Source organism: Oryzias melastigma, linkage group LG8, assembly GCF_002922805.2.
Source record: "Oryzias melastigma strain HK-1 linkage group LG8, ASM292280v2, whole genome shotgun sequence".
In the NCBI taxonomy this organism is placed as follows: Eukaryota; Metazoa; Chordata; class Actinopteri; order Beloniformes; family Adrianichthyidae; genus Oryzias; species Oryzias melastigma.
Window position 1 is genome coordinate 2857517 of NC_050519.1, and position 15407 is coordinate 2872923.

General features: G+C 36.9%; 1 protein-coding gene across 4 annotated transcripts in view; it reads left to right on the forward strand.

Annotated features, from left to right (window-relative positions):
* Positions 1-15407, forward strand: part of mybpc2a (myosin binding protein Ca) — a 95062-nt gene that overhangs the window by 55874 nt on the left and 23781 nt on the right. For all 4 annotated transcript variants that reach the window (XM_024271787.2, XM_036213122.1, XM_024271785.2 and 1 more), the window contains 3 exons: positions 2624-2748; positions 9935-10040; positions 11894-12063. In XM_024271787.2, the coding sequence (XP_024127555.1) occupies positions 2624-2748; positions 9935-10040; positions 11894-12063 (401 nt within the window). The remainder of the gene's footprint in view (positions 1-2623; positions 2749-9934; positions 10041-11893; positions 12064-15407) is intronic.

Consider the following 15407-nt stretch of genomic DNA (forward strand, 5'->3'; position numbering starts at 1 on the left):
GAATTTGTTTACATAAAAACTCAAAATACACAAAAAATACAAGGACCAAATACGGGTACATGTGACGCATGGAAAGCGAGAACTGAACCTACAATCTTCTGATCACAGGTGAACCGCTTTACCTTTGCACCACTCCACCTTTTAACAATAAGAGTTCAGGGATGTCGAGTCCCGGACGAGCCCCCAATTTCTACTACACCCCTGTCTAGGGTTTTTTTTTTTAAAGAATGTAACATAAAGGTAGAAAAACAAATTAAACAAACCAATGACTCAAAAATTCTCAAAAGCAAAACCATGTTTAAAAAAAAGCAGGGTATTTTTTTTCATATAAAAACTCAAAACTACACAAAAATGACCAAAATACAAAGACAGAAAACGGGTACATGTGACGCGTGGGCGGGCAAAGCAGGAATTGAACCTGCAATCTTCTGATCACAGGTGAACCGCTTTATCTCTGCACCACTCCACCTTCAACAATGAGAGTTCAGGGATGTCTGATCCCGGACAAGCCCCCAGTTCATATAACACCCTGTCTAGGAGCTTGTAAAAGAATGTAACATTAAGGTAAAAAAAATTACAAAAAAACAAATTAAATAGCTCATCGACTTAAAACCTCTCTCAAAAAGCCCAGCCTGAAAATAAGCAGGAGATTTATTTACAAATAAACTTAAAATACACATAAAACAAAAACAAAATAGAAGGACCAAATATGGCCACATTTGACGCATGGGCTGGTAAAGCAGGAACTGAACCTAGAATTTTCCAATCAGAGGTGAACCGCTTTACCTCTATTCCACTCCGCCTTTCAACAATGAGAGCTCAGGGATGTCCAATCCTGGACGAGCCCCCAATTTATGCTACACCCCTGTCTAGGGGCTTGTAAAAGGATGTAAAAAAAACAAAAACAAATTAAATATCCCAACGACTCAAAAATTCTTACAACAAGCCCAGGTGGAAAATTAGCAGGGGATTTATTAACATATGAACTTAAAATACACAAAAATGACTACAATAGAAGGACCAAAGAACCAAATACGGCTACATGTGACGCATGGGCAGGCAAAGCAGGAATTGAACCTAGAATTTTTCAATCATAGGTGAACCGCTTTACCTCTATTCCATTCCGCCTTCAACAATGAGAGTTCGGGGATGTCCGATCCTGGACAAGCCCCCAATTTATACTAAACCCTTGCCTAAGGGTTTGTAAAAGAATGTAACATAAAGTCAGAAAAAAAAAACAAATTAAATATCCAAACTACTCATTAAACCTGAAAATAAGCATTTTTATCTACAATTCCACAGCAATGGCGATCATGTTATTTTCCGTCCACACGTCACTACAGAGACTCTAATTCTGATTGGTTGAATCAACGTAAACATATTTATTCCATGTATGGTTATGTCTGAATCAGCAGTTTTTTAATGTAAAGCTATCACAAAGACGAAAGTGAGGACGGAAGCACTGACTGTACGAGTGTAAGGCAGACTTTCAGGAACCTAGCAACCAGTAGTGAGAGCTAAATTCTGATTGGTTAGAAACTTTCATGTGAAGCGCAGGGCTGTGAGAACAGGTGGAATAATCTCAAATATACTTTGGACAAATAAACATTTCTGTTATTTAGATACGTCTTTTCAGAGAATTTTAGGCCTTCACTGAAGACTTTGCAAACCCTGACGGAACGCCACGGAGTTTCACCAAACATAATCTAAAATCCAGCTATGAAACCCTTTAATCTTGAGCAGAAAGAATGAATTCTAATAGCAATAGACTCTAAAAAGACTATTAATGCTAAATCCTTCATTCATGATTTAGAACAGCAGCTTGATGATCATGTTAACTTTTCCTCAAAAATCTCCTTCATATAAGTTAAATATTTATAATTGGAGACTTCCTGCGTGGCATTATTTCGGACAGTTATAATGACAAGAAGGTTGTTTCCAGGTTCACCAGAAAGAGCGTTTCCTGTCATAAAGTCTCCTTAAATCCTCGCAGGAACGGCTACTGGAGTTTGGAGCCTCGTCGTTCCCTCTCCTCCTTCAAAGACGGCTTTTGGTGTTTTATTGAAGAGGCTACAGCTGTTGCAAATGGTCTTTTTTCCCCCAACAGCTCTATCATCCGCTATTTTAAGAACCTTCATGCTGTTTGTAGAAAGTGAGGCGGCCGACTTTCTGTTATCATTAGGAGTGTTAGCATTGGAGAGGAACGGCGCCTCCCGGAGCTCCTGCCAAGCTGAGCGCTTTGACCACGTAACTGTAACCCCATGAAAGTCAGTGAAGGGAACAGGTTGTATACTGGCAATTAGACAACAACGAGCAGTTATTAAAAAGGGTTAAAAGCGGCATCATTTTCTACCTTTTAAGCTAAAAGTCTGATTATTGTTGCAGGCTTTTAACTTGAACTTTCCAAAATAAAAGTTTCTTCATCGGTGTGCCCACACTTAAATGACTGTTGATGCAAATGCTGCAGTTTGTAACCAAGGTAACTTTTTTCCCATCAGTCTTTCTTTTCTGTTTTTACGTGCTTGACTCAGTTCTGGAGGTTTGTGTGTAAATCAGTGACGTTTATGATGATGTTCATTGTCGCGTTCAGCCCTCTGTGTGAATCTCCACCTTGTGTGTGCAGGTATGTGTTTGAGAACGTGGGCAACAAGCGGACGCTCACTATCAACAAGTGCAACCTGTCGGATGACGCGGCTTACGAGTGCGTGGTTGGGGAGGAGAAGAGCTCCACCGAGGTTTTTGTCAAAGGTATATGAGTCACTGTGTTCGGAGAAATCCGTCTTCCAGGAGGAGGAGTTTTTCTTCATCTGAGGATTCGTCAGTTCTGCTCCTTTTATGTGTTTCTGTTGTTGTCTGCTCTTTGTTAAGTGCTTTTATGCTGTTTACTGCACACTGATTCTGAATGCATGCTGGGAATCTCTGAGTTTGCCATGACCTACACCCCAGACAGCAACGTGGCCCATTGGGTTTAGAAGTGGGCAGAGAATGAGGTCCTGGTTGGTTTGTCCTCAGTTTCTGTGGTGGTCCCACCTGTGTTCGCCCACATTGGCTAAAGTGGTGACTCAGTGGGTTGGCTCGCTACGCTAGCTAGCTGCCCGATGGACAGCATTGTGTTCTAGCACGATCCGCTGTATTGAGCTAGTGAGCTCCGTTTTAGCAAGCTAGCAAGCTATCGAGCTCCTCTGTAGCGAGCTAGCGAACCTCGCTTTAGTGAGCTAGCGAGCTCCGTTTTAGAGATCTAGCTAGCTCCTTAGTAGCAAGCTAGTGAGCTCCTCTTTAGCAAGCTAGAGAGCTCCGCCTCAGAGAGCTAGCGAGCTCCTCTGTAGTGAGCTAGCAAGCTCCTCTTTAGCAGGTTAGTGAGCTCCTCTGTAGCGAGCTCTGTTGTATCGAGCCAGCGAGCTCCATGTTGCATGCTAGCCAGCCTTGTTGTGTTGAGCTAGCGGGTTCTGCTGTATGAAGCTAGGGAGCTCCTCTGTAGCGAGTTAGTATTCTCCTCTTTAGTGAGCTAGAGAGCTCCGCCTCAGAGAGCTAGCGAGCTCCTCTTTAGCAAGCTAGCGGGCTCCTCTTTTGAGAGCTAGCGAGCTCTTCTATAGTGAGTTAGCAAGCTCCGCTTTAGAGATCTAGCTAGCGCCTTAGTAGCAAGCTAGTGAGCTCCTCTTTAGCAAGCTAGAGAGCTCCGCCTCAGAGAGCTAGCGAGCTCTTCTATAGTGAGCTAGCAAACTCCACTTTAGAGAGCTAGCGAGCTCTGTTGTAGTGAGCTAACCCACTGAGTTCCCATTTAAGTCAATGTACCTACAATTATGTTTTCACATGTATAAAAATAAAAAAAATATACAAAATAATTGTACAAACGCACAATTTAAAATTACAGCAGCTAAAAACTATACACACACATACATTTAAAAAAGTACGCACCAATCACCTGATACACAAAACTGCATTTCTCGTCTTCAAGTTTCCTTTGTAAATGATACGTTTAAATGCTGTTGGAGTGCTGGGTCATCACAGTTTTCTTATCTTTGAATTTAGATTGTGAAGAATATCTGGTGAAACTTGACATTTTCCAACTTTCTTAAACAGATATGCCCCAATAGTTAATATATACAAGTATAAAAATGTGTTTTTTTTTAACTCAACACTAAAGTTTCTTTAATCTCAACGCTCCCTCGCACTTCAGCGCCTTCGCCATGGAGCTCTTCCACGTGAGGTCCTCCTCGACATCCAGGGAGTGGAGTGGGTCGATCAGGCCTACGTCTCGCTCCGGCCAATGGGTGTGGAGACGTGGACACGGACCCGGCGCTGTCTGCTTGCCCCAGAGCCGGGCGTAGGGCTGATCGACTCTTCCCGCTTTCTGGGTGTCGAGGAGGACCTCACGCCGCCTTCTCCCGGAGGAGCTCTGAGGCGAAGGTCCTGCAAAGATTTACAGTTCAAGACTTCTGCACACAAAAATCAGAAGAGTCGATTTTCTCTTCACATTTGCTGGTTTTTGTCTGTTAAATTCAGTTTTCTTTTATTTCGAAGTCGAAGGCTCTTTTTCTGTTTCTTTCCAAATACGTTTGTTTTTTGTTAACTTTGCCAGCTTAGGGGTTTCAATTTAACGGTCGGTGCCGCTGAAAGAGAGTAGCAGATGCATTTTTGGGGAGAAACCAGTAGTTTTCCAAAATAAAACTTCTTTTAGGATCAGATTTTAAATAAAAAGGACAAATGAAGGTCTTGTTTTTTCTCTGTGGCCTGAAACCACGGACCGACACCGGTCCACGACCCACCGCTCTACCCTATTAACATCGCACCAAGAGGCGATGGCAAAGGAGGGGGAATCTCCAAACTACTCTGTCTCCGGGCTTCAAAACAAAATCATAAATTCTATAAACCACTCACATATTTCATGTCAGAGGGATGCAGTTTTGCATATGTCCAGAAAAGATGGACCAAAGGGATCTGCATTCATCACACAAGGGGGGTGGATTTGATCTAATTGAACTTTGGAGTAATGTAGTCTGATTTATAATCAAATTAACTGGTGTTTAGCATTAATCGAGCACCAGTGAATTCGGCTGAGGCTTTCTCCCCAAACAATCTGCAACTGAACTCTTTTTGTCCGGCGGATATCGAATATGGGAACTAAAATCTACATGTTGTCACAATAATTCTTTGAATGTGGGGGATTCCGGTAAAGGTAAGAACGCTCTGTTTTTCAGAGATTTTCAGACTCAAAGGAACATTGGTGACAAATTCCTGGTTTTTAAAGTTGTAGGAAGAGAAAACTTTACAAAAGACATTCTTAATAGATCTTTCAAACCTCTTAATCTCAAACTGTCTAATGGGGCTGCCACGTAATCGACGACTAATCGACTATTAAAGTAGTCGACGACTAATTTAATAGTCATTATTTCATATTATATGGAGTCAGAGTGTAGTAAAGTTGAAAGTTATAATGATATTCTGCTAGATTTATGAACTATTTTGGCATTTATTAGGGTTTTTTGGCTAATGTGGAGTTCAGCTAATATTTTAGCAACATGCTAGCTGTTTTGTACGGAGCCCCTAAAGGGACATCTGTAAAAAAAATTCAAGTGTAAAAAAAAAAATAATAATAATAATTACTAACTGGTGGGAACCACTTACGTGCCCACCAGTTAGTAATTGGTGCCCACCAGTTAGTAATTGGTGCCCACCAGATAGTAATTGGTTTTTTTTTTTAGTTAAATTTTTTTTTTTTCCGATGTCCCTTTAGGGGCTCCGTAGTTTTGGCTAATTTAGTCTTTTTAATAGTTTTTTAGGCTATTTTTGAATTTAGCTGATATTTTAGCAGCATGCTAGCTGTTTTGGCTAATTTAAGCTTTTTTCAGTTTTTTAGGCTAATTTCCGATTTAACTAATATTTTAGCTGGCTATCAGCTTCAGTATTTTCAGTTATCAACTTCAGCATCTTCATCAGCCAAATTAACTTACAGCATTCACACTAGCATTATCTCAGGTACTGTTATGCATTTTTTTTGTTATTTTATAGCTAACTATCGTTAAGATGTGTGCTTTACATCTACTTTACACATGACCCGATTGGTCATGCTAGAATAAAGAGTCATTACTTACATTTAAACATAATCTTCTGTGCTTCAGAGCGAAGTCACGTGAATAAAAGTTCTTCTCAGCACGATGTGGTTCGGCCTCGCGATGGAGGACTTTGTATCTCTCCGCTGGAGGGTCGGATTTAAAAAAAAAAAAAAAAAATATTCCGGACACGACTTGCACTGAAATTCCCTCTTCAAATGGAGGGGAAGGGAAGAATTGGGATTGGATCTACAGGATATGGAGATAAAATAGGCTCACTCCGATCTGTGGGCGCATAATTCTTGAAAAGCTCGGAAGCGCTCTTTTCTGGAAAATATATTTATTTTTAAAGTGATATTTTAAAAAACGTTTCTTTAGACTTTTTTATATTAATTATCAGGCAAATCTGTTTAAGAAAGTGGGAAAATGTCAGCAGTTTCACCAGTTATTAGCCACAATCTGAGTTCCAAACGGCTGATAAGAAAACTCTGATGACCCAGCATTCTAGAAGTACCTGAACGCATCACTCATGGACGAATCTCTGAGACGTGAAGAGTCTCACCATAGATCCGTGTGTAACTTGTGCGTAAGAAGTGATTCGTGGGTCATTTTTAAAGATTTGTTTGTGTTATTAGTTTCAAGCTGTTGTCATTTGTGCATGTGTAAACTGTATTTTTTTATTTTATTATTTTTTTACTGATGCACAAAATGTATTATATGAGCTACAAATCAAAAATATAAATTGGAGTGAGTCTATTTTCTCTCCATAGAACGTTTAGCACGTTTGGCCACTCCTACTAGTCCGTAAATGTTTTTAGTACTCTTTCAGATCTCGTTTTTCTCAGTTTAAAATTCAGGCGCCTCCAGGTCAATCACATGTTTGTCTTCTTTAATCAATATTTTATTCTTTGTGCCAAAAGTATTCAATCTCTTTTGGTGCTTTGATCAAAGCTGATCATTATTCTCAGGTAAAAGCTTTTCAATAAAGCCGTCACATCACATTACGAGACATATTGTATAATCTTCCTGTCAAATCAAATCAGCAGGGCCTATGTAATCAGACTAATTGCCTTAAATTTGTCATATCTTTTCTGCGTCTCTCTTAATAAATGTAAAAGTGTCTTCTATATTAATTCAGCTCCGTCCTGCTTTTACATAATCACATTCATATGGGAAGATGCATTATGTGGACATACCAGCCAAACTCTTTTAGCTCCAGGAAAGAAAAAAAACTGCAAATATGAAAGTTTGCAAACACCTACGAAGTGTTGTTGGTTTATCTAAACTTCAGAGGACTCAGAGTAGAACTCAGTAAAACCATAAAAAAATAGTTTTCTTTGCTAAAACATCAAATTAATCTTTTTATGCCCTTTGCACAAACCCATGTAAAAACATGTTTGTTCAGCTTAAACCAGGTAATTCTTCATTTTTAAGACTAAATACTTCAGTGAATCTGCAGTTAAACATGTACTTATCTTTTTTAAAAGTAGTGATAACGTTTTAATGTAAAATAGCATTCCCAGCATTTCAGAGAAATCTTCACCTAAAAATATTCACCGTTTCTTGAGTCTAATCTGCAGAGAAACCCGTATTTTACTGTTATACTGTTACAAAAACAACAACAGGAACTACAGCGTATGTCATGGATATGTACCGAACAATGACATCTACAGAAAAAAACAACATGGGTGCTAAAAGTCTTAATGTCTAATTTGCTGATGATTTGTTCACTAATCCTTTAAATACCACCAGGTTTTCTATGAATCTTGGCGGCTCTTCTGCTGCCTAAGGATGCATTTAAAACAGGCAGAGAGTTTCTTTTCTTGATATATTATAGTATTTTATATATACAAAATCTGATGTTTGACCTTTTAAAGAAGAAAAAATACATGCCTGTTCGGTTGCAAATTTTGGTGAGATTAACTCATTCTGTGATCCTTCTGTAGATCAGGGATGTCAAACTCAATCGCACAAGGAGCCAAAATCCACAACACACCTGAGGTCGCGGGCCGAACAACATAGTCCATAGTCGAAAACTGAATTTTTGAAAGATTGAAAACTAGACATTGTAACTGACAAATAATTGAAAATTTGAAAGAAAAAAAAGGGAAAATTTGAAGAAAAAAATTATTATTTTTTTTTTTATTTTCGGGTCGCCAATGAGCTCAAAGCCCCGCCCCCATGTAAAATTAGGATCAGCTCAGCAGTGAAAACTCAAAAATCAGAATTGAAACTGTAAAACTGAGGACTGGAAGTGAAGATTTAGAAAAAAATGTAAATTCAAAATAGCAGCTGTTACTAATGGATAATTATTTTTTTCAATCAGTAATTTTTACATTTATAGTTTTTTTTATTTATTTCAAGTTTTCACTATTTTTTTCAAATTTTAAAGATTTATTTCAAGTTTTCATTTTTATTTGTTTTTTTTTCAAAATCTTCGGTGGTTTTTACATTTTCAAAAAGTTTTTTTCCTTCAAATTTTCATTTTTTTCCCTCCAAAATTTCAGGTTTTTTTTCAAACTTTCAAAACATTTTTTTTCAAATTTTAAAGATTTTTTTTCAAGTTTTCATTTTTAGTCTCCAATTTAGTTTTTCTCCAAAATCTCAAAATTTCAAAAAAGAAATTTAAAGTTTTCGGTGGTTTTTACATTTTAAAAAAGTTTTTTTTTTTCAAATTTTCGGGGGTTTTTTTCCTTCAAATTTTCAGGTTTTTTTTTCAAACTTTCAAAACGTTGTTTTTATTTTAAAGATTTTTTTCAAGTTTTCATTTTTAGTTTGTAAATTTTTTTTTTCAAAATCTCAAAATTAAAAAAAAAAAAAATTCAAAATTTTCGGTGGTTTTCACATTTTCTAAAAGTTTTTTTCCCCAAATTTTCAGGGTTTTGTTTTCTTCAAATTTTCAGGGTTTTGTTTTCTTCAAATCTTCAGGTTTTTTTTCAAACTTTCAAAGCATTTTTTTTTTTCTTCAAATTTTCAGGTTTTATTTTTCAAATTTACAATGTCTTGTTTTCAAATTTTCAATTTTGTTTTCAGTTACAGTGTTTCAAGTTTTCAATCTGTTTTTTCGTTCACCTTAAGCTGATCCTGATTCGACTCCATAGACACGGCCTTAAAGAATCAGCTGTTGTAACTTGATGGCATTTTCCAGGAGGTCCAGTCTCAAAAGTGTAATGTGAAAGCAAAGAAGCAAATACAAATGTCAAGCTCTTTAGTGTTTTTCCACCCAACTGAGTCCATTCTTCTGGATCCTGAATGCACCCTGAGGGCATTGACAATAATATTAAAAATAAAAGGACAAGGAGAAAACTTCTCAAGCTGAACCCTCCCCTCAAAGCGCCGCGTTCTGACCCATTACACTCATGTAATGTCCTCCCCAGCAACGCTCTGCATACGCCAAAATAAAAGCACAACCCCTCTTCCAAGCAGCCCACAGCTATTTCACTTTTCTCACTTATTCTGTGTGTGTTTCTGACAGAAACAGATTCCTCTGTTTTTGTTTAAAAAAAAAAGCATGTTTTGCGCTGAACTCATTTTGTGAGGCCTGCAGTCAAATTGCTCATGTTTTCGTGGCGCTGTGACTGTAGCTCAGAGTGTGTGAGAGTATTAAAATGTCTGGAGGGGGACTGGATGCTGACGATGACAAACTGCTGTGGCTAGCGGAGCATCAAGCTCCACACCATGTGGTTACACAATGTGAGCCGCACTCCCTCAGGAGACGCCGCGCCCTCCACCGTCCACCTTCCACCTCCACGTCAGTTCAGGGTTTAGAGGTGTGATCAAGAAAACTGTCTCTTTTTCAAATGAGATAAAACAAACTAGCTGTTTTGGACTTAGTTAACATATTTACGTCAATACGACACATTTTTGCCTTTTTTTCCCTTCAGAGCCTCCGGTCACCATCACCAAGCTGCTGGACGACGTTCATACCGTGGAGGGCGAGAAGGTGGTGTTTGAGGTGGAGGTCTCAGAGGAAGGAGCCAGCGTCAAATGGTGAACTTCGACTTTACCAACATTCAAACACACTCGCTTTTGTTTTCTGCAGCTTCTCTGTAAGAAGACGAGGTTCAGAGGAGGTTTATGGAAGATTTGTGAGGAAAAAGAAAGAGTTATTACGGCACAAAGCAACACTTTTGATGTGAATATGAGAGGAGACAAATGCTGGCTGTAAATTTATAACGTGTGCAAATAAGTCAGCAACTCACTGCATCTATTTACAGTGAAGCAGCGGTACGACAGCTCCAGTATAAGAAAGGAAGTCCAATGGGGCGGCCACGATTAGTCTACTAATCAACGATTAAAATAGTCAATGACGAATTTAATATTTGATTAGTCGTTTCTTTATAATATATGGAGTTAGACTGTAGTAAAGTGGAAAGTTATACTAGCATTCTGTTAGCTTTTGTACTACTTTGGCATTTATTAAAGTTTTTTAGGCTATTTAAGAGTTTAGCTAATATTTCAGTTACATGCTAGCTTTTTTTGTCTGTTTTTTAGGCTAATTTGGAGTTTAGCTAATATTTCAGCTAGCTGTTTTGGCAAATTTAGCATTTTTTCTGTTTTTTAACTTAAAAAATTGCTAATATTTCAGCTTCATGCTAGCTGTTTTGGCTAATTTAGGATTTTTTTTGTTCTTTAGGCTACTATGGAGTTTAGCTAATATTTCAGCACATGCTAGTTATCTAGGCTAATTTAGCATTTGTTTCAGTTTTTTTCGGCTATTTTGGAGTAAAGCTAATATTTCAGCTAGCTGTTTTAGCAAATTTAGCATTTTTCAGTTTTTAACTTAAAAAAATGCTAACATTTCAGCTTCATTCTAGCTGTTTTGGCTAATTTAGCTTTTTTTGTTGTTTAGGCTACAATGGAGTTTAGCTAATATTTCAGTTACATGCTAGCTGGTTTGGCTAATTTAGGATTTTTTCTTTTTTTAGGCTATTTTGGAGTCTAGCTAATATTTCTGCTGCATGTTAGTTATTTAGGCTAATTTAGGATTTGTTTTAGTTTTTTCTGCTATTTTGGAGTTTAGCTAAAAATTCAGATACATACAAGATGTTTTAGCTAATTTAGGATTTTTTTCAGTTTTTTTACTTAAAAAAAATGCTAACATTTCAGCTTTATGCCAGCTGCTTTGGCTAATTTTTTTTTTTTTTTAGGCTAATAGGGAGTTTAGCTAATATTTCAGCTACATGCCAATTGTTTTGGCTAAGTTTTCCTATTCCTTTTCTAAGGGCATATTTTGCTCAATATTTCAAAACTATAAAGTTTATAAATACCAAAAAATACAAGCAGTAATGTTCAGAAAGAGCTGAATATTTTGATACCAAGATTGCTAAAATGGCTGAAAGTGTGATTGAGTTTTGCCAAAAAACGTAGAGAAAGAAGCAGGAGAATCAATTAGTCAGAGAACACGTTACGTTCATGTTACTGACCCAGAGCAGTCCTCCTGCCTCTGTAGGATCCATCATCTGGACCTTCAACTGTGGCGTCACCGCTCATAGAACTCCAGTACCCAGAAGTGTGCACGCTCACATCAACATTATTATTATGCTTATCGCTGCAAGTGTGGAAGGTCCTTTTATCCCAAGCTGAACCTCCTCTGGTGATGGTTATGTATTCAGCAAGAGCAACCATGTTGATCTTACCAGGTTTAAAAGAGGCAGCCTTTGGCATATAAAACCCTGGCTTTGGGTTCAAGCCAACCTGCCAGCCTATTAGTCTCCTCTCATCTCCGCTGCACACCTCTCTGAAGCCGAACCATGTAGAACGTTGCTGAAATGTCAATCAGAAGCTCTTCCTCTCTTCTCTGAAGTGTCAAAAATCCTTTTTTTTCTCCTCCTCCTCCACAGGATGAAAGATGGAGATGAGCTGAACAGAGACACGGCGGGTTCAAAGTATCGCTTCAAAAAAGATGGGAAAAAGCACATTTTGATCATAAATGAGGCAACTAGAGAGGATATTGGAACGTATTACGCCTTTACCAGCGGCGGAGAGTCAAAGGCAGAGCTGGAAGTTGAAGGTACTCCAGTCCAATACGAATACGAGGACGGGAAAACAAAAATACGGACAAAACCAGTAATAGTTGAACACAAAATGGAGATTTTCATCTGACGCCTTCCCCTCTGACAAGCATGAAAGGCAATAAATTAGTCATTACCGATGTCACAATTAATATTCCTTCATTAATCCCCTGTATCGCTAGTTTATCACTCTGCTCGTCATACTCATTTTCTTCTACACCTCCAACTCTGGTATCTGGCTTCAACCATCAAGACGTGTCAGTCACTGCAGACTTGGAACCCAGATGAGCCTCTTAATTGATTACAGTGTGAGAGGATGAAGCCACGCTCGCCTCCAAACCGGCACACCACGCCGGAAGATTTTAATCATTTACATTTTAATGTCGGGAGTTTCTAAGAAAAGTGCATAGTGCATAAATTAAGATGCATGTGAAAGCAGCAAAGATAAGAAGCTTTATTTTAAAAATTCCTTACAGTTTTGCACAAAAACCTCTTTAAACTGAGTTTTGTGCTATTTCTGAAGTCGACGCTACACCGAAGTAGTGCTACTTAAAAGTGAAGACCCTTCAGAATAAAAGGCCCGCTTTGTACTGATCAGTACTTACTAGGAGCCACAACTATGGGGTCAATTAAAGTGAACAAAAAACAGATTGATAACTTGAAAAATAGACATTGTAACCTGAAAAAAAAATATTTGAAAGAAAAAATGTGGTGAAAATCAGAAAAAAATGTTTTGAAAATTTGAAAAAAACAACTGGAAATTTGATTTTTTTATTTATTTTTTTATTTTCAGGTAGCCAATGAGCTCATAGCCCCGCCCCCATGTAAAATTAGGCTCAGCTCAGGAGTAAAACTTGAAAATCAGAGTTGAAACTGTAAAACTGAGGACTTAAAGTGAAGATTCAGAAAAAAAAGAAAATTCAAAACAGCAGCTGTTACTAATGGATTTTTTTTATCAGTAATTTTGACATTTATAGTTTTTTTATTTAAAGTTTTCACTGTTTTATCAAATTTTCAAGATTTTTTTTTAAGTTTTCAGTTTTTTCTTTAATTTAATTTTTTTTCAAATTTTCAAAACATTAAACAAATAAAATTCAAATCAGTAGCTGTTACTTAAGAATATTCTTTTCAATCAGTTATTTTTACATTTATAGTTTTTTTTATTTTCAAAATTTCAAGATTTATTTCAAGTTTTCAGGGGTTTTTTATCTAAAAAAAACTCGAATTTTTTTTTCAAATTTTCAAAACTTTTTTTTTTCAAATTTTAATATTTTTTTTCAGCTACAATGTCTATTTTTCAAGTTTTCAAACCGTTTTTTCCGTCACTTTAATGATTTGACTCCATGCACAACTTCTTATTTTACTCGTCATGATATTGTTAATTTGATCATAAATATGATTTTTTTTAATCAATAGAAACAGGAGTATAAAGGGAAACTTCTATTTTTTTCAAAATGCGAAATTGTTTTTTACTTCTTACAGAAGCTCATATGACTTCCTTTCAGAATAAAAGGCTTAAAATAATAAAAGAACATAAACAGGAATTTTCTGGTTTATGATCCAGAGAGAAAGCATATAAAGAAAATACTGAGACATATATTTTAGCAACTCCCTTCTTGTTGTGCAGCATGGAGAAAATAAGTGCTTTAAACTCATAAAATAAATGGAGGAATCAGAAAAAGTTTAGCTTTGTAAATAAAATCTGTGCATTCTTCTTGTATACTTCACAGCTGTGATTACAGGGCATGCAAATGGAACACATTGATGCTCAATGGATTTTATATTTAAAAAACATAATAATACGACATTGGCACAGCATGAGTGGAATTAATGCTCTTCAACTCTTTTAAAAAATCGTATTTATGGTAAATCTTAATCTTTCTAACCTCAAGTTTATAATTCTATTGTATTTGTTTGGTTGTATTTTTAATACGTCCCTCAAAAAAATCACCAAACTGACCAAACGATGACCCACCGGTGAGTATCTGTACATTAATAACTAGTTCTTTAAGTTATAGGAGGTCCATGTGAATCCTACTAAAGCTAAACTGTTTAAAAATCCAAAACTGTCACAGAAAAACAACACGGCCGACATGCTGAGGTGCCTTCAGATTAATCAAAACCATGAAAGGAGCAATTAAACACGTGGAGGAAGCGTTCCTCTCCCTGTTCAGTGGACTTGAAACGCCGTCACGGATCTAACAACCGATAAAAATAACTTCTAAAAAAGGGGACAGTTTTTTGGGTTTATTGTGCAGCTAAAACGGATCTGCAGATGATAAATGTTCAAATGTGGGATGGAGCTCAGGTAAAGAATGTGGAGGTGTGGCTCCATGTGGGTCAGGTCAGCTGTTTACATGATGACGCAGCAAATCAGGATTAAAAGTGAAGCAGGACAACTTATAAACAGGATAAACTGATGAATAATTAGTGGAAAGCATGTGCAACACCTGGAGGGAAAGTTTGCTTGTAGAAGGGCCAAAATCCAAAACACACTTTGGGTCATGAGTCGAACAGGATAAACATTTATTGAACACTCTAAAACTACATTTATAAAACTTTAAAACTGTAACATAATCATGAACTAGATATATAACATTACCTGTGATAATGCTAGTATGAATGCTGTAAGCTGAATTTGGCAACTGAAGATGCTAGTGCTCATAGCTGAAATCACTGAAGCTGATAGCTGAATATGCTAAAGCTGATAGCTGAATACGCTAAAGCTGATAGCCCGCTAAATGGCAAATTAGGCTAAAAAAGCTAAAATAAAAAAAAAAATTATGTGAAGTGCTGAAAAATAGCTAAACTTCAAGATAGCCTAAAAAACTGGAAAAATCTTAAATTAGCCAAAACAACTAGCATGTAAATATTAGCCTAGCTCCAAAACAGCCTAAATAAATAATAAATTAGCCAAAACAGCTAGCATGAAGCTGAAATATAAGCTAAACGTCAGATTAGCCTAAAAAAGCAAAAAAGCCAAAATTATTAGATAAAATTAGATAAATTAGATAAAACAGCTAGCATGCAGCTGAAAAAAATTGCTAAACTTCAGATAGCCTGAAAAACTGAAAAAAGCCTAAATTAGCCAAAACAGCTAGCATGTAAATATTAGCCTAGCTACAAAACAACCTAAAAAAAATAAAAAAACTAAATCAACCAAAACAGCTAGCATGTAGCTGAAAAAATTGCTAAACTTCAAGTAGCCTGAAAAACTGAAAAAAACCTAAATTAGCCAAAACAACTAGCATGAAGCTGAAATATAAGCTAAACGTCAGATTAGCCTAAAAAAGCGAAAAAGTGTAAATTAGCTAAAACAGCTAGCATGTAGCTGAAAAAATGC